Source organism: Gallinula chloropus (genome assembly GCF_964237585.1).
Source record: "Gallinula chloropus genome assembly, chromosome: 1".
Classification (NCBI taxonomy): Eukaryota; Metazoa; Chordata; class Aves; order Gruiformes; family Rallidae; genus Gallinula; species Gallinula chloropus.
In genome coordinates this window covers 122,601,514-122,620,622 of record NC_140085.1, presented here as the reverse complement: position 1 = coordinate 122,620,622, position 19,109 = coordinate 122,601,514, and the positions used below count along the sequence as shown (strand labels likewise).

At 47.7% G+C, this 19,109-nt stretch overlaps 1 protein-coding gene across 1 annotated transcript in view; it reads left to right on the top strand.

Moving 5' to 3' along the window:
* The first annotated feature begins 1,197 nt into the window (after positions 1-1,197).
* Positions 1,198-19,109, top strand: part of TSPAN7 (tetraspanin 7) — a 100,830-nt gene continuing 82,918 nt past the window's right edge. Inside the window, exon 1 of the mRNA XM_084269560.1 lies at positions 1,198-1,335. Within this exon, the coding sequence (XP_084125686.1) occupies positions 1,255-1,335 (81 nt within the window). The 5' untranslated portion in view covers positions 1,198-1,254. The remainder of the gene's footprint in view (positions 1,336-19,109) is intronic.

Below are 19,109 nucleotides of genomic sequence, written 5' to 3'. Positions count from 1 at the left end.
CCTCTTTTCTCCTTCCCTCCCTGGGGGAGGCTGGCAAAATCCACATGCTGGGTCCACTGCCAGGGCTCTGCAGGATCAGGTCCCTTTCCATCCTCAAACCAATGTGGTTATTTCTCTGCTCTCCATCCCTTGCTGGGTTTCGCGATGGGCTGGTGGCTGCAGTGACAATGACAAGAACCAGGCTCTATGCAGCACTCCATTCTCTCTCCAGGGTGTGTTGCTGCTCGAGGCCCATCCTGGCCCCGCAGAGACGAGGTGGGTCTGTTCCAGTTGAAGCTCAGGGTCTCGAAGACATACAAGAACTATAAGGTTTCTCATCAGTTTAGGATGAGGTTTAATGTCTAGATTGAGTTCAGACTCGAGGCTGAGGTGAAGCCAATGTTTGGGACCAGGCTCCAGCGGCATCCCAGCTTCGTGACCTGCTCTTTTGAGGTAACACCGACAAACCCTACCGTCTCAACGCAACCATGAGCTGCCAGCGAGAGCTCTGCCAGGCATGCGGAGCCAGAGGGGCCCTGGGCCCTCAAATGGGTTCAGTGCTCTGGCTCCTAGATGCAGCCTGGCTCACCCTTGCTGTACGGCTGGAAGCTCCAACCTGTGGCACCTGCGCTTGCTATGGCCGCCAGATCCTTACGGCCGGAACACAGACACAGGTTCTCACCACGACACCGAAAGACAATTTCTCCCATTGGGGCAATTTCCTCTCCGGCCCCGGCTTTCCAGCCCCAGCTCCCCCCGCACCCGAGCAGGCCGGGTAACGCCTGCGAGCGCCTCCTCCAGGCAGGCGGGCGCCGTGCCTGTGTGGGGACGGGACGCCCTTCACCTCCTCTTTCTCCCCCGGAGATCCCTCGCCAAACACCGCCCTGGGAGCAGTGCCCGGAGCCCTGCGGTCACCCCCACTCCCCGGCAGGGGAAGTTTCAGGGAGCCGCGTCGAAAGGAGCCCGCAAAGGCAGCACCGGCCCGGCCGGCAGCTCCCGCCCCGCCCCGCCGAGCCCCCCTCGGCGGCACCCCGCGGCCAGTGCCTCCTAGCGGCGGGGCGGGCGGAAGAGGAACGGCCGGGGTGCTGCGGGTGGCGGCGGCAGGCGGCGCGGTGAGCCGGGCCCAGGCGAGCGGCGCGGCTGGGCGAGCCCAGCGCTGAGCTCACCTCCCCCCGCCCCCCTCTACCCCCGCCCGCCCGCCCGCCTCCCTCCCTCCCTCCTCCCGCCTCCCTCCTCCTCCTCCCGCGCCCAGCCTGCAGCCGGGATCTCAGTATTATGGCATCGAGGAGAATGGAGACCAAACCCGTGATAACGTGTCTGAAAACCCTCCTCATCATCTACTCCTTCGTCTTCTGGGTGAGTGCGGCGCGGCGCGGCGCGGACACCGGCGGATCGCCGGGTAGGGCCCGGCACCCCCGCGGTGGCCGCGGCCCCCACCTGCCCGGGGCGGGCGGTGGGGTCGGTGACGGCCGCCCGCGGGCTGCGGGGGCTCCGCAGCGCGGCTCCGCCGGGATGTCACCCGTCTGCCGTGCGGGGACGTAGCTCCAGTGATGCCGGAACAGATATATACGTGCACACGCGTCTATAGATATAGAGATACATGTACATACAGATGTATTTATAGATCTATCTATATATACCCGTGCGCACGCACCGAATAACGCGTTCTGCCTCTTCTTGCGGCGAGCACATACCCGGGAGCCCCCGCGGGGGAAAGTTGCGGGGCTCTGCCCGGCTGCCGCGATGGCCGCCCCCCTCCCTGCCGCCTCCCCGGCCGGCTGGGCAGGGGTGAGAGGGTCTCTCCACCGCCTGCCTGCCGCATCCCCGTCCCGCCGCGGGGCCCGGCAGGGCGCCGCCTCCATGTCCCCCTCCCAGACTTAAACCCCCCACCCCCCTTCCTCCTCCTCCCCCGCCACAGCCCCCCCCCTCCCGCCGGCGCTCGGCGCGGCTCTCACCTGGGGGGCGGCGGGCGCTGACCTCCGCCGCCCCCCTGTCTGTTGGCCGTGCCGCGTTTCGTAACCCGGCTTCGAGGCTCCCGTAAACCATTCGTATGACCCAGATACATTAATCGAGTCGCAGTGATTGAGTGGCGGGGAACCGGGTTTTTTCAGGCGACCCCGGAGGCTGGAGGTTTCCGCAGCGCCCCGGCCTGTTACTCAGCAGATCCCTGGCAGGAGCCGCTGCTGGGGCGGCGATCTGCGGATTAGAGCGCTTTCGGCGGGCGGTGCGCGGTGGCAGCCCGCGGCAGTGGCCCCGCGGTGCGCGCTGCGGGGCCCTCATCGGCGCATCACTGACTGACACGGGGCGCTGGGGAGAATTTGTCGCTTCCCGGCAAGGGGAGCCGAACCTGGGGTTACCGTTTTAAGAGCTTTGTGCGGTGGGAAGCGGCCGGGCAACAAAGTAACTCTGATTGCCATCACTCTGCTTAAAAATGCCTTCGAAGTGAAGAATCGCTTATTCACGGCAATATTGGGTTTACATCTTTACAGTGAGTTCCTGTTTCAACTTCAACTCCATACACCGAATAACCAGCAGTCATTTTAGCTAGTCCATACTTCTGGCAGTACCTCTCCCTTATTGACTTCCCCACCATCCCCCGCCCTCGCCAGCACTTAACATACAACATCCCCCCTCCCCCCTTCTGGTTTTTTTTCTGGTGGTAACCGCAGCAGATGCGCCTGGTGCCTGAAATGACTAGGAAGCCGGAATCATCTGTGCCGGGTTTTGTGGGGTTGTTGTGGGGTTTTTTTTCTTCTGGCAAGTAGATCCTTCACGCTAGTCTGAAGGAGGTAGGTTGTTACGGTTTTACACTCACCACAATTTAAAGATCCATCCTTTCCCGTGCTCGGTTCTCAATGGATCTACAAGAACACCCTCTTCTTCCTGTGATTAATGAGCAACTGCAGGACCTGCGGTGAATTCGTGGTATCTTTTCAAATTACGTCTCTTTAAAAGTGACCGCTGTATCTGCTGTAGCCTGGATAAACAGAGGACTTAATTTGGCACTCCCGTTGAGCTAGCACATTTCACCAAGGCTAATCTCATTAAAAAAGAGAGAATTGTACCCTGAGCCAAGCAGCTGGCCGAGGGCATTTGCGCCGTAGGCTGTCGTGATGCCAGGCCAGGTTGACAGCTGGGACTTCGAAGGGTAAATAACACAGCTGAGCTCTGGTTCGGGCTACAGCAATGCGCCTGTGCTGGTGGGATGCTATGCTGCAAATCCTTTTCCTCTGGAGTGTCTCTCTGGCTCCCGTCTGTCCCAGTCTTCACCAAGGGCACGGCCCACTAACGTGGCTCTTCCAGTTACTTAACACCAGACAGCCATCAGGGTGTTTGTCTGTTTGTCTTCATCCTCGAGTCTGGTAAAGGAGGAAGAAAATAAATGTGTGGAGACAGAATCCTCCAACCACGAGCAAAAGAGAATGAGCAAAAGAGTATCTTTTTCCATCATGCTTGCTGTTGTACCTGGTTTCCCAAGGCACCAACCTAGGGAAATCCAGGCAGATCTCCACAGGAGAAGACAACAAAGGGTTTGGTAAAGGTGCAGAGTAGTTGACAGCAGACCCCAAGTCTTCACCAATTGTTCTTCCTTTTAGTACAAAAGAACAAAAACTAATTCACATTTTTGGCCCCTTTCTGGGCTTTGAATCACTCCATTTAGGCTAAATTAGAGCAAGGCTGCACCTATTGTCATGAGTAGAGCAGAAACATGATGTGGTCTGGCCGTGTCCTCATTTTCAATTTACAGTCAAGTTTGAGAGCTGAGGGGTGCATGGAGTTGTCTCAATGCCTCTCTGTTATTTTCTGGGGTGCTCTTTGTACTCTCACAAGCTGCTGGCTCCAGAGTCAGCGTAACTCAAATTTGGTCCCTGTGACTTCTCAGAGCTGAAAATACGGGAAGGATTCAATAGGAGGAACTATTTTAGAAATTTATTTCTTGGACTTATCTAAATACCATCTAAATACCATCTAAACATGCCAGTGCCACAAATGGCTGGTTTGTATAATTTTGTTCTGTTGCCTTACCCACGGTTTGTGAGAGGTTGTAAGCTAATTTCTGAAAGAGGAAGCCCTGTGTTGCTTAGCTGCAGCTTGTACAGGTTTTTTTCTCTCTGCGGGGATGGAGTTGCACTATAAGATATGAGGGAAAGTGGTCCTCTGACAAGGAAGTATGTGGTGGAAACCCTTCGGATGTCTGGCTGGGAGGTTATGGATTGTTACGTGAGGGGATGAGGGGAGAAGGTGCTTCTTTGAGCCCAGTGAGCTGTTTTGAAACATCCAGAAGGACTTGCTGTGGTTATGTTCTTTAAGGAACTCTGTGTCCACAGAACGCTCCTATCACGAGTGATTATTTGTGAGGCTTAAATAGGAATTGAGTTTGTATTGATGGGTGAGATGCATGTCGGTGAGGGCTTTGAGTGCAAGCATTAAATGAGGCTCCACTGACGACATGGGAGCTGCGGGGCGAATATGAAGAGACACAGTTCATTCAAATTGTGTACTGGGTAGCCTTTTCCTTTCCAAATAGGTTTTATTTAATGGTATTTGTTATTTTGATAGCTTCCTCCCCTCCCCCTTGTCGTACTTCCCAACTTCTTTCCCTACATGAATCAACATGGTAAAAAAAAATCCATAAACAGAGATAACAAGCTTTTTATGTGCTTGTATGTACTGTTATTCATAGTACACATTAAATGCCTAGGGTTACCACTTTTGGTCCTTAAGGGACACAGTAATAAAAATTCAACAGCCTTTTTTTTTTTTTTTTCCCCTAATCAGAATTCTGTGCTGAATGCATCTGGTTTGGAACTAGTAGATTAAAAAAGAAAAAAAGGCAGTAAAAGCACTGCTTGGCTGTTAACTATTTTTTTTCCCTTTTGGGTGTCATAAATTGCTTGCATAGAATTCTGAGATATAACCTTGTCTTTTAAGAGAAGATGAATTCTGGATTAGAATGCTAAATTATTTTTTTATAGGGGAGCAAAACCTTTAAGCACTCCTCAGTACCTTATATTTATCTAGTTCTTAAGTGATCTGATGTCTTAAAATGTATGTATACTTAACATTTCATTGTAGGCTTTGAAATATATTTTGTTTTCAAGTTAACAGCCTGCCTTGGTGTGTTTTGGGAAGGAGCTCTAAGGGTGCATGCATTGGTCCTTAAAGCTACAGGGCTGCAAAAATGGGTTTCATCTTCCATGCAAAGCTTGTTGTTGGTCCAAACTGGCACCACAGCAAAGCAATTAGCTTTTGATTTTAGGCCCTGTGAGACACTGGGCACTCAAATGAGTGATTTGTGTATGCTGTCCTGCTGGTATGGGGGTTCCATGCTGTTAATTAATGTAATACAAGCATATAAGTAGAGTTTCCACTCAGATATTTTCCCAAGGTGGGTCACTGATCTGAAGAGCATCTTCCGACCAAGATCAATGTTTCTGGATACTAAATGAGGTTCTTAGAACTTGGCTTGTCTTTTGCTATGTGATAAAATCAGAACGAAGATACCAATTTGCAACAGTAGTTCAGCTTTCCAAGTTTTTATCACTCAGAAAATGGACCTGTGCCTCCTGCTACAACCCCTTGGAGGTTTGCAGGTGGCACCAGAGTGTGGTGGGACAGGTAAGTGTCTCTTGGCTGTGAGGCCACAGCTGGCACTGTGATTTTAAATCAGCTGGAAATTGCCTGTCTTCCCATGTTACCCACCTTCTTGTAGCCAGTTCCTCTGGTAGCTGTGGGAATGCGGTGTCACCAGCACGGAGGGCTCAGGTGGTCAGATGACGGGTCTGCGAAGGACAGGGGGCTCAGACCCTTTCCCAGTCCTCACACTGCAGTGGTGTGGTGGGGGTGGACTTGCCCACCGTTTCTGAAGTTCACAAAGCTGTTTTCTGTGAAATGCCCTAGACAAAAAGCAAGTGTGCTGGCCTGCTCTGTAACACAGATTTATGGCTGAACTGCTGACCCGTCTTCAAATGCAGCCGGTCGAACTGCACATTATAATATGGGATTAAATTTGCGTGTCCGTTTGAGTTACTACTGGCATTAGTCATCCTCGCTGTGTATGTCCAGCTGGGTTGCTGAAATTACTGGTTTTCACCCCAGAAATTCTTTCCAGTGCTTCTGCATTGGTTTCTGCATGTGTCTGGTCTTTTCAATATCTCTTACTTACCATACTTATTTTTTTTCTTTTAAATTTTGTTAATATCTGTTAGAAGAGAGTTCTAATGGAAATATTTTGAGAAATGTTTTTGCTTTCCCACATGGCTTAGACTGATCTATCTTTTGGTGCAAAAGTCTTCTCTTTTTTTGACTGCAAAGTCATGATTGCTGTATTTTTGCAAATAAATGTTATTGTTCATACTTGAGCTACCTGAAATCCAGAAAAATTATCCTCTCAAAAATGCACAATATCCCTGTCACGATGAATTCGATGTATGCCATCATTTAGGCAGAAACCTCATGCAGTTGCCTCCTTAAGTCAGTTGTTTCCCATTCTGTTCTCATAATGACAAACATGAAAGATTAAAGATAATGGTGTTTTCTTGCGAGCATAGCCCAAGGTGAATTCTGTTGGCTAAATAAATAACTGAATTTAAAAAGAGAAAAAAACAAAGGTAGCTAGGTGGTGTGTAAAAGCACAGCTCCAGAGTCAGCTTTCTAAATTTTCTGCTGGGGTACTTCCCCAATTTGGCTTACTTTTGCATGAGGTTTTTTTGGTGGGCTTTTTTTGGTTTTATCACAGCTGTGGCATAAAACCCCCTTAATGGCTGTCTTAACAGGGGAGAACTGTGCCAGCATGACAGCTGCAGTAAGTGCAAGCACACAGAGAAGGTGAAGCCATGACCGTTGCAAGTGGTGGGTCTGTTCCTTGTAGGTGTGCTGGGTGGAAGTAAGGTCCCTGTCTGTTCCCAGGTTCACTTGTGGGTAGGACAGCACCAGGGGAAAGCTGCTGTGGGGAATCCATTGTGCATTTGGAGAGCACAACAATCTCATGCTGTTCTCCTTGGCAGGGAATTGGTTTCATGAATGTAGTCAACTTGCGTATTCTGGAGCAGAGAAGTTGACAAGTCAGTGTAGTCGTTGCACTGCTGATGCCCATTCAGGTTCTGAAAATTGAGCTCAGGTGGTACACGTCCACATCGTACACCTCATTTAAGGGACTAATTGGCTTTGCTGTTGGTTAAATGTTCCTTCTTTTCTTGCTCTTTGTATAGCTGTGCTTACGTCTTGATTGGGGTACCCTGGAGTTTGTATCCAAACAGTTCTGTAGTTTGGAGGTGGCAACTTTTTCACACCGACAGGTCAGTTTGAACTGGTGAAGAGGGATGGTGGGGAGTTTGAGGTGTTTTAGTTGTATTTGGGAAGACATAGGATGCCTTTATAACCAAGCAGTGGCAGACTTTTTCACAGGTGATAGGACAGGGTTGTGTGGGAGTGCCGCTGTATGAGTAGCAGCCACTTTGGTTGTTTAGCATTCACTCTTGCGCCAAACAACCTGTTGTGTGGTGCAAACAGCGTCAATACAAATTCTAGGGAAGGGTGGTGGGGAAGACTTGTCAGCATTTTTCCATCAAGAAGGCAGTAGACTTCTTTTTCTTGTATGCTGGTTCATACTAGCCTTGCTCATCAGGGAAAGGGAGGCAATTACTGTAGGTAAACCAAGGGAATTTAAAATGGATCCAAGAATCTGATTTTATCTCTGATTATGTGACTTATTTATTACTTCTCTGTGCTGCCAGGGAGATAAATTAAGTTACCTGGTACCATTAGTCGTTGTTATCTCTGGATTTTTATCATTGTTTCACCAGTTTCTGCAACTGTCCTACAAATTTATGTGCCAATGAGTTAATAGATGAATGTCTAGAAAGACTCTGCGCATGTGAGCTTGCAGAAACATCTCCTTTAATCTTTCACCTGCTTCTTATGTCTGATGGTTCTTGTTATGGAGAGGCTGGCTTTACTGTAGCACTGAGTCTGTTCTGCATCCACCGAATTTGCGGGTGAAAACCCTGTTGACCTCAGTGCCTTGCAAACCTAGGTGGCCAAGCCTTTAGAATACAATGTAAGACTCGAGAGGTGAATACAAGGAGCAGAAGACAGTTACTGTAAGGCCGTTTTTATTTGCATAATGTTATTTCTTTAGGCTCATCGCTACTAATTAGCATTTAATCATCTCTGGGAGAATAGATCCTTCACATCGGTAGAGCAGACCTCATTCCGTTTCAGGTCTGTTTCACCATGCTGGGCAGATGGGTTATATGTTCTGTCTTTATAACAGTTCTGGGTTACGAGAGGGAAGCATTTAAATGACTCTTGTACTAAAGGGACTCTGAGGCATGGCACGCTTGTGTCTTCCTGGATTATCGTTATTTCATAGCTGAGCTGGTTCTTTGAGCTCTGGGAGTAGGCCGCAGGATTTTTAGGAGCTGTAATAAAAGAATGGAAGCAATGCTGTTAATATTAATTTTGCTGTAATTTCTGTGTAGTGTTTTGCTAGGTATTTTCCAGATGTTCTTTTTTTCACCTATATGGTTCCGGGGACAGTGTTTAAAATTCTTAAAAGAAGCAAGAAGTCCCCCCCTTCTCTCTCTTGTTTCTCCCTTTCTCCATCTCCCTGAACTGCCATGCTCAGCTGAGGTGGTAGGGTGGTCGCTGACCCCTTGTGCAGGCCAGGCTGGATGCACCACCGGGCAGGAGGCCTCTGTGGAGCAGCCCCAGATGGGCAGAAAGCTGAAATTGTCTTTCTGGGAGTTACTTGCTGTGAGCTTTGAGAAAAGATTGGGTTTGGTTTGTGTCCTGGTTTTGGCTGGGACAGAGTAAATTTTCTCCATGGCAGCTGTGGTTTGGATCTGTGCTGAAATTGATGACACAGGAATGTTTTCATTATCGCTGAGGCAATGCTTACCCAGAGCCAAGGCCTTTGCTGCCCCTCAGCCCACCCCACCAGCCATCAGGCTGGGAGCGCAGAAGGAGCTGGGAGGGGACACAGCCAGGACAGCTGACCCCAGCTGACCAAAGGGATATCCTGTATTGTATGACGTCATGCTCAGCATATGAGGGATTGTCAGAAAAAGGGAGGGGGAGAACATTTGGAGTGCTGGCATTTGTCTTCCCAAGTCAGCATTAGGTGTGCTGGAGCCCTGTTTTCCTAGGGATGGCTGAACCCCTGCCTGACCATTGGGAGTGAGGAATGGATTCCCTGTCTTGCTTCGCTTGCATGTGACTTTTTCTGTACCTATTAAACTGGTTTTATATCAACCCAGGGGTTTTCTCACTTTATCTTTTCCAATTCTTTCTCCCATCCCCTTGGTGGGAGGGAGGGATCAGCTGCATGAGGCTTAGTTGCTGTCTGGGGTTAAACCATGACAGCTTGGGCTATATGTAGATTTGGATGGATCTGGTTAAAATGTTGAGCTATTTTATATTCAATCAGGGGGTTTTTTTAAGAGTTTATTTCCCAGGAGAATTAGATGGTGTGAATAACGAGGTGGTAGACTTAACGTGCAAAAACCTGTGGATTTGGGAGCAAACCTAAGGAAAAGGTTGGCACGCTTATACAGTACAGCAGAGAATCACAGAACAATAGGAGTTGGGACCTTGAAAGATCATCTAGTCCAATCCCCCTGCCAGAGCAGGATCACCTAGACTAAATCACACAGGAACACATCCAGATGGGTTTTGAATGTCTCCAGAGAAGGAGACTCCACAACCTCTCTGGGCAGCCTGTCCCAGTGCTCCCTCACCCGCATAGTGAAAAAGTTCCTCCTTATGTTCACATGGAACTTCCTATGCTCCAGCTTGCACACATTACCCCTTGTGCTATCACTGCCATCACTGAGAAGAGCCTCTGTCCTCCTGACTCTCGCTCTTTACATAATAAGGTCACCCATCAGTCTCCTCCAAGCTGAAGAGGCCCAGCTCCCTTAGCCAGTCCTCATAAGGAAGGCCTTCCACTCCATTAATCATCTTGGTGGCCCCGTGCTGGACTCTTTTGAGGAGTTCTATGTCCTCCTTGAACTGAGGAGCCCAGAACTGGGCACAATATTCCAGGTGTGATCTCAGCAGGGCAGAGTAGAGGGGGAGAAGGACCTCTCTTGACCTACTTAACCACCTCCCTTCTAATACCCCCCAGGGTGCCATTGGCCTTCTTAGCCAGGAGGGCACATTGCTGGCTCGTGATCATCCTGCTGCCCACCAGGACTCCAGGTCCCTCTCACCTAATACGCTGCTCTCCAACAGGCCAGTCCCCAACCTATACTGGTACCTGGGGTTGCTCTTCCCTAGATGCAAGACCCTACACTTGCTTCTGTTTAATCTCATTAAACTTCTCCCAAGGAGGAGAGGAGAGGGGAGGGGAGGAGAAGGGAGGAGAGGACTGAAACCCTGTAAACATGACAGGAAGAAGAGCACTTAACATTTCCCTAAAACTGAGAAATGAAGGAAGCCCCTGCTGTATGACCTTTACAACCACTCAGTGCCTCAGTGCCTTTGAACAGAAAAGAGCAACTGGTGCCTCAGGATTGAAGTTATCAGTGAAGCTAACGGATTCTTCAGGACCTTGTTCCTCACCAGATTACAGGTACTGCTTCAGAGAATATAGTACATGGGAACAGAAAATTGCACTGAATGCTACCAACTAAGAATGTTTACAACTCACCCCTGACACATGAGAAATGATTCCTATTGCAAGGACCTAAAGACATTCCCTGCAACTGAAGTTTCAGCTAGACTGTGCTGATTTAACCCTTTGGTAAGTTTTAAAAACATTTATCATTTGGGTGGATTTTCCATTGGGTTGGCTTCCATCTGCTAACAACTTTGAAGAGTTTAGAAAATTCTTTTCAGCATTTTTTGGGCAACAGAATATGAAAAAGGGCTCATTTTGTTTGGGAGCTATATCAAAAATTGAAATACCAGTAGGTAGTCCTCTCAGGGACAGAAACTCTTCTTGATTTGGGAATTCCTAAAATATTAAGTTTTCAAAGAAAGAAGAATTTCCTGAATATGCCTGGGAGTATCAGTGCTCTTTTCTATAGCTGGACCTGAAACTTAGGCCAGTTTATGGCATCATGGGTTGTGTCATGGTGTGTCTCAAATCAATCCTATTAGACAGAAACAAGGTTTGCCCTTTTGAAGATCTGTTTGATGGCTTCAGAGTTCTACCTGGGGCTTGGGGCCCAACCAGAGTTGAAAGTCTGTGGCAGAGACGTGGAACCTGGGGTCAGTGGGCTCATGCTGCCTACAAGCATGTACACCTGGATTGGGATTTTTGTCTGTGTTAGGAGGTAACGCAAAGTTGCATGACAGCATGCAGCTTCCCTGGGGCTAAATGCCCTCTGACTTCACCAAAGAGAATGTGAAGAACATTGTATACAGGTTATGGAAATACCTCTAGATAGGTTCCAAAAGCTATTTAAGGTGGCTGATTGGTGAAGGGGAGGGAAGAAGATTGCATGATTTTCTGTTGTCTCCTGGCCAAACCATTTTCAGTACAGCTTTGCTGTTGCCCCCACTGCATCGAAAGACAGTCAGAACACCAGAAATCTGTGAGGAAAGTTGTGGCTTTTATTCTTGGAAGAACAGACAAAGATAAAAGAGAGGACACTTTCCAGTTATGTATTAACAGAGGAAAAATTGGAAACTCAATCCTCCTGCATGTGGTTCCTCAATGATACTTAACATTTAAGTCTAGTTAGGTTTGGAATAATAACAAAAAGGAAACAGAAATGCAGATAGGTCACCCTCAGTACCTCAGCACGCTTCCTGATGGCTGCATCTCAGCACTAGGATCATTTTTACTGGTGCAGCCGCTCTGTGCTTGATGTAGGACTTGCAGCTCTGTGGCGTGCACTGATTGCAGACAGTGTGAGTCTATTTACCTGTAAAATAATTTCTTATAGGAAGACAGCAGCTGATCTTACTGCATCTGTAGAGATATTTTTTTTTTTAGCTTCCTTTTGGTTTACAGGTCACTGATACTATGTTAGAGCTGTTGGGGTTTTTTTATAGCTGCATCTTTGAATCAGTTGAAGCAGACCCAGTTTGCAGTTGCTAGCTAATGCTGAGATCAGCTTGCATGTTATCTGGGAGCAAGTTTGTCTTTCCAGTATATGCCCAGAAGAACTGCAGAGTTAAATTATGCAGGTCAAATGACCTAGAGGCTTAAATTGATCTCTCTTGTCCCAGAACTTACAGACCATCTATGCATCACCTGCGGACTTTAGGGTTATTTTCACAAGCGAGTGCAGATTAAAAACTCCTGAATAAAGACCCAAGCCCTCAAGATGTCATGGAGCTGTCTGTCTGGAGTATTTCTGTATTATTTCCTGGAGTGTACAAGCCGAGCCCCAGTGTATTCCTTGCTGCCTGTTCTCATAAAACAGGGGATGATACAACGGGATTGGATTGGGATTTACTAATGGAAGGTCACACCTTTCAAAAAGAGAGAAGAATGTAGTTTGTAGGGACGACATGATGTGTTTATTTTCATCATGGAAGGTAAGACTGGGGATGCATGCAGTCTTTCTAGCAGGCAGCAAGACCTTGCTGTATATATTGTGTAAGTGCAGGATCTTTGTGCAGCTCTCAGAGTGCTTTTGCTTAACCCTTGCTGGCAGAATGAGGCAACTGTTGACTGTGCCCATGGCAAGTACTTTCCTATGGAAAAATACTCCTTTTTCAAACTTGCCCCTTTGCTTCAAAGTTATGCTTTTGCAGAGCACCCTCCCAGTGTGAAAACAGCATCTCAGTGCCCTCCATCCCCCTGTGTGACGCTGAGCTCACCCACCCTTGGCCACGCTTACCGGCATGCTCACCAGAGAGGCACGCAAGGCAAGACTGTTGATCCTTGCTCCATCTGAGGTGGTCCCTGCCACAGCCAGGGATGGGTCAGCAGCCGCCTGGCCAGGGCAAGAAGAGCACAGCCGGGGTCTGCCCCGGGGCGGGCAGGCGTGGGGTGGGCTGTGCTGCTGTGCTTGCCAGCCTGTGAAATTACAAGCTGCAGGAGATGTGCTGGACCAACCAGCGTGGTAATAAACCGGGTATTTCATCGAGCAATTGTGTTATTTTCAGCTGAAACCAGCAGCAAAAATAAACCCTCCCACTTCCAGGAGTTTTGTGTTTTGTAAGCAACAGCTCCTTGCTTTCTGACGTGAAAGATGGTTGTACTTAAAATAGGTACATCTGTGGGAGAGAGAATTTTCAGCTAGTGAAAGTGTTCAAAATGATATGGAAAAGTTGCCTCAGTTTCTGTGAGCTGGCGTGATACTCATGTAATACTTATGCAGAGAAGTGAGTGCTCGTCAACACGAAACAAACCCGGTCCCTGCAGAAGGGAAACCTGAGCATGCTGCACCCCAGCTATTTTTTAACAGAAGTATCAAATTTAAAGTGTTCCCTCCCAACTCGCTTGCTGACCTCAGATTGCCAGGGGACTAGACAGGATTAATCCCTGTACCTTGAAGAGTATCCAGTATTAAAGCAAGGAACCAGGCTCTTTCCTAGAGCAGTGCAATCCCCAAATGATCAAGAATATACCCACTTAATTGATTTATTCTTTTAATTTCATTAAGTGCTTGGCTTTGCAGTTTCATGCCAGGTGTTAGACCAAAATGACTTCCTTTTTTTTTCCAGCATCATCAAATATGTAAAAATACTTAAGATAGCAGACCTCTAAATCTGAAGGATATCAAGAAGAATTTCATGCTAGGTCTTTGCTCTTAGGCAATCAATCAAGCTATTAATAATATAACATTAGGAGCCACCTCATCAGTGAGAAACAGACAGTTAACCAGTTTTCCTTCTAATTCCATTCACCAGCTGATCCTTTGTGCACCCAAGCCCTTTTTTGCCTTTTGCTCAGCATCACAGGTTAGTACAATACCGGTAAACAAAAAGATATGATAGAAAAAGACATTTTAAGAATAATTAAATCAGCTGAGGTTGATGAGTGCATGTGGGTGGGCTGAGCTTGGTCCATCTGAAACATACAAAGTATCTTGCAAAGTCATCTTGCTCTGCTTAAAATCGGTGAGAACCATGTATGACCAGATTGTCTTAGGTAGTCATCTGTTTGTTTTTAAAACTCACCCATGCTTAATATTCAGTTTTGGTAAAACAGAGGGTTTTTCTGGCGTGGATCCCACAGAATTCCCATAGAGTTGGGACTGGGAGGGTTTAATCACTCAGTCTTGTGCTGGATATCTAAGCAGGAAAACCCTTTTTTTCCTTCCTCAATCAAGACAAAAGACCTGTTAAGTTCTGCCTCCTGTCTCTAGATTTTGGTTGCCCTTTGGTTTTGCAGCACAATGTTATTTCACAAGAAGATGTGTGCTCCTCCAGTGTGGTGGTTCCATTGGGGCTTATATGGGCCCCGAAAGAGGTAGAAATGCATTTAAAATTTTGCAGCTTCGTTAAAAATAAAGCCTAAACTAAAGCACATGAGAGCAGAAGACTCGGTCTGTAGATGTGTTGATGAGATATTGTACTGCGAGATCACACGTGTGTCAGCTGGTGGATGAATAAATGCTGAGTCTTATGGCTGGTATCAAAGGCCATGGTGGAGTGTGCATTGCTTGGATTCAATTCAGAAAAAAACAGAGCCTGGCTGCTCCCTTTATGTTGATAACATGTTGGGTTGGGTTTTTTTTTTTTTACAACACTGACAGCTGTTTATTATGCTTTCCCTACTCTTCACATACTGTTCTTCTTAAGAAGCATTGTGTAATTATTTAGGAGAAAGCTAAATCCCCAGATTTATTTTCCAGTGGTAGTCCTTAAGAACTAATAGATGGCACACTGGTTTTATAGACTGAGACACTGGTGCAAGTCAAGCAATATGGCTGAGGAACAGTTTGGTCAAATTTGGCATAGCTGTGAATCAGTTATTTTAATTACTGCACTGTAGCACTCACTTTTACATCTTATTTCAATTGTAGGAATAGCAAGCTGAAATAAAAACTGTATTTTACTGACAGGTAAGGTAGCTTGTAGAGTATGGGAATATTTGTTAAATCACAGAATCATAGCTTGATTTGGGTTCAGAGGGACTTTGAAGGCCAGCTAGATCCATCCCCCTACTGTGGGGAGGGACACCCTGAATTAGCCTGGGTTGCCCAGCCTGGCCTTGGACACTGCCACAGAGGGGGCAGCCACAGCTTCTCTGGGCAGCCTGTGCCAGGGCCTCACCACCCTCACTGGGAAGAATTTGTTTCTAATATCCATCTAAATCTACCCTCTCTCAGTTTACACTCACTACCCCTCATCCTGTCGCTACCTGCCCTTGTAAACAGTCCCTCCACGGCTTTCCTGTAGCCCCTCTTCAGCTACTGGTAGGTGGCTATAAGGTCTCCTTGGAGCCTTCTCCTCTCCAGGCAGAACAAGCCCAACTCTCTCAGCCTGTCTTAATTTCTGAGAAGCTTAATGAATAGTGCTTGTGGAAAGAGATTGTTGTATGGAGCAGCTGGCTGGCTGTATTTGAACTATGAAATCGGTAGACCATGATGCTTTTTTACTTTGAAGTTGCATACACAATGCACTGGGAAAAGCATCTCAAGTTTCCCAGCATATTGGGAGAGGAACAGAGCTGCCAGTGCATGACAGCAGGCCCCCAGGTGGGTGGGCTTCCAGAGTTGGGAATGACCCAGGCAACTTTCCTGACTTTATAGATCAGGCAAGCCTTTTTGAGAGAAAAAAATATTTACCCTCATGCAGGGTATAGGAGGGGATAGATTTCCTTCAAGGAAGTAAGCACACATTTTTGTGGGTGGGTATCCACCTCTGTTTTGAAAGATCATTTGGCTGGGGAGCAAGCATGTTGACATGCTTATCCCAAAGGAAGGAAACTTGGTGTGCCTGTCTAAGAATGTCCTTATCCTCCTCATGCCAAGTGTCAGTGATTTGTTATCTCTATGGCATGTACCAAGCGTGGCAAGCAGGATCAAGTTTAAATGCTGACCTCCAGAACAGGCTGGTTTGTTTACTTTGACCCTGCGGTGGACATGAAGATACATAGGAGGGTTTTGCTAACATGGAGCTCTGGTTAATGACCAGCATGTAGAGTTTTGTGATTTTTGGATTCAGCCAGATTTATTGAGTGAGATTGTCCAGTGGTCCTAGGAATTGGACTGCCACCTTAGCTAAAGGAGGATTTCTCCTCTTATTTACTCATGCAGTGGATGCTGTGACAGCTGCAAAGACTTACTACCAGTTGTCTCTGCTAAATTCTATTCAGACAGCTGCAGAGTCCAGCCCAGGCGGGGATGGCACCTCTCAGGAGTCTGCTTTCACGCAAGGAAAGGGCACTAGCACCTACTGGGGCTGAGGCCAAGTTGCACTGGGAAGGACAGAGGGAGCTTCCCAAGCTGCCACTTAGAGCTAGAACTGATTGTAAAGGATAAGGGCTTCAGGTAACGCACTGCTCCAAGGGAGCATTTAGTCCAGGGGTTTCTTCAGGAAGGGGAGAGTTTGTTCCTGCTGAGACCCTATTCTTAGCCCGCAGCGAAGGTCTTTGCGTGCTCCCACACGCAGAGCGAGGCCTTTCTGGAAGAAGTTAATGCTGGCTGCCCTTGGTCCTGTGTCAGAGTCAAAGGAAGGTTTCTCACTAGCCGTAGGTTAAGGTACATTTTGTGCTTTGGGGTGCAGGCAGGGACAGGTCATGGGAAGCCGAGTGGGTTTGGGTGGATGGCAGGCTGGTTTTCTTCTCGTGGTCCCTGCGCGGTTTTATCCTAATGCCTCTTGCAGTGGCTGTTGCTCAGCTGGTCAGGCGCAGAGCAGAGCAGAAGAGTTTAGAGCAGTCACTGTTTTGTTCTTATCCTCTTGTACAGTCTGATGAAGAAGAAGGGAAAGGGTTCAGCAGGGACCCAGGGAAAGTTCATTAATTTCACTGCCATTCCTGGTCCTTGCTACCTAAAAAAGAGAATCTTCAGGTAAGCCGCAGCATGATTCCTGTTTCCTACTTCTCTGTAAGTGGTATCATGTAGAGACAGAGACTGGGCTGTGGGTTAGCTCAGCTTTTGTCGCCTTATCTGGTGGTGCAGTTTAAATTACACTTTTCCAATGGTAAATTACAAGTTGGTTAGGAAAGTCTTCTCAATGCCATTTTTCCTGGCAGATTATTTCATCCTTTTCATGTAAGTAGTACTAACCTAATATCTAGCGGGGCTGCCTGCTAAGCAGTAACAGATGGCCCATGCTAGGTAGGACAGGAAGAATCATAGGGGTAGGAGCCAGTGTTATCTACATATTTGTTTTGCATATCAACACAAATGTTTCCCAGGAGGGAGCACAGCTGGCACTGGAATTGTGGAAATTTGATTTTGGGTATTCTTTACTCCAAGTCTTGGCATACTTGAAAATTAACATATATGGTTCACGTTGGGCCATATCAATAATATTGAAATTATACCCCTTCTTGGATAAAATTGCTGTACTTGCTGTTTTTTTTTCTTGGTGGGTTTTTTTGTTGGTTTTTTTTTTTTTTTTTGCTTATCCTGCAATCAGAAGTACTGTGTGAGAAAGTACACAGAAGAGAGCAGCCAGCTGCATTATGCAATCTTGCTTCCGTGTACGCTGTGCCACTGGATGACCTTAAAATGTAGCAACTAATGCAAAGCTGAAGGAGGAAAAAACAGAACTAATCACAGACATTTTGGAGCAGCTTTTTCCCCACTAGTGGTTGCTCCTCCACTAAAGTGGTTCAGTACCATGATGGGCAAAAAGCTGAAGAAGAGAGGGGGATGTGTCAGAAAGTGGCTGCCTTGCAGAGCTCCTGTTTTGGGGCTGTCTCTTCTCAATGCTGGGCTGGCAGCATCCTCCACACGCTAGCCTGGCTTTCAATTGTAGCATTAGGTGCGTCTGCAAGGAGGCTGGGGGAAAATGTGGATGAAGAAAGCTGTGGTTTTAACACACGGCGTGTTGAGGTAAGTCTCTGATTCTGTTAAGGTGCCTAAGGCTTAGCCACAACCACTGAAACTACAGCTTGCTTTGTGTACTGTCCTGTGTCAGATGTTTGTCAAGGTGCTAGCAGCCATAGGCCAAAAGATCCTAGATGTGGCTGTGTGATTGTGATTTGGTAGATAGAGACTGTCGGAGGGCTCTGTATCTGTCTCCTCTTGACACTTAAGAAACAACATATCTGGGAGGCAGGGAACTGTCCTTTTTTACATGAATGAAAACAGCAGAAACTTCTTACTAAAAAAATCCCTGTCAGACAGAGGAAAATCTTCACTTTGTGGGATTTATTTTTTTTATTCTTCTTTTGTTGTTGCTGTTATTGTCCTGGGAGTAGTTTCTGTACCATGCAGAGGGATCTTGACAGGCTTGAGAGGCTGTGCGAACCTTATGAACTTCAAACTCAAGTGGCAAGGTCCTGCACATGGGTCAGGGCAACCCAGAGTACAAATGCAGGTTGGAGAATGGGTTGAGAGCAGCTCTGAGGAGAAGAACTTGGGGCTATTGGTGGACAAGAAGCTCAACATGACCCAGCACCATGCACTTGCAGCCCAGAAAGCCAACCATATCCTGGACTGCATCAAAAGAAGCATGCCCAGCAGGTTGAGGGAGGGGATTCTGCCCTTCTGCTCTTGTGAGACCCCACCTGAAGTACTGTGTCCAGCTCTGGGGCCCCAACATAAGAAGGACGTGTTGCTGTTGGAGTGAGTCCAGAGTAGGGCCACAGAGATGATCACAGGACTGGAGCACCTCTCCTATGAAGACAGGCTGAGAGAGTTGGGCTTGTTCAGCCTGGAGAAGAGAAGGCTCCAGGGAGACCTTACTGCAGCCTTCCAGCACCTAAAGAGGGGCTAGGGTAAAGCTGGAGAGGGGCTATTTACAAGGGCAGGGAGTGACAGGACAAGGAGTAATGGCCTTAAGCTGAAGGAGGAGAGATTTAGATTTAGATATTAGGAGGAAATTCTTCCCTGTGAGGGTGCTGAGGCCCTGGCACAGGCTGCCCAGAGAAGCTGTGGCTGCCCCCTCCCTGGCAGTGTTCAGTGCCAGGCTGGATGGGGCTTTGGGCAACCTGGCCTAGTGGAGGGTGTCCCTGCCCATGGCAGGGGGGTGGGAAGTAGATGGGCTTTGAGATCCCTTTGGAGCCAAACCAGTCTGTGACTCTGTGAAATCCAATTTAGAAGATA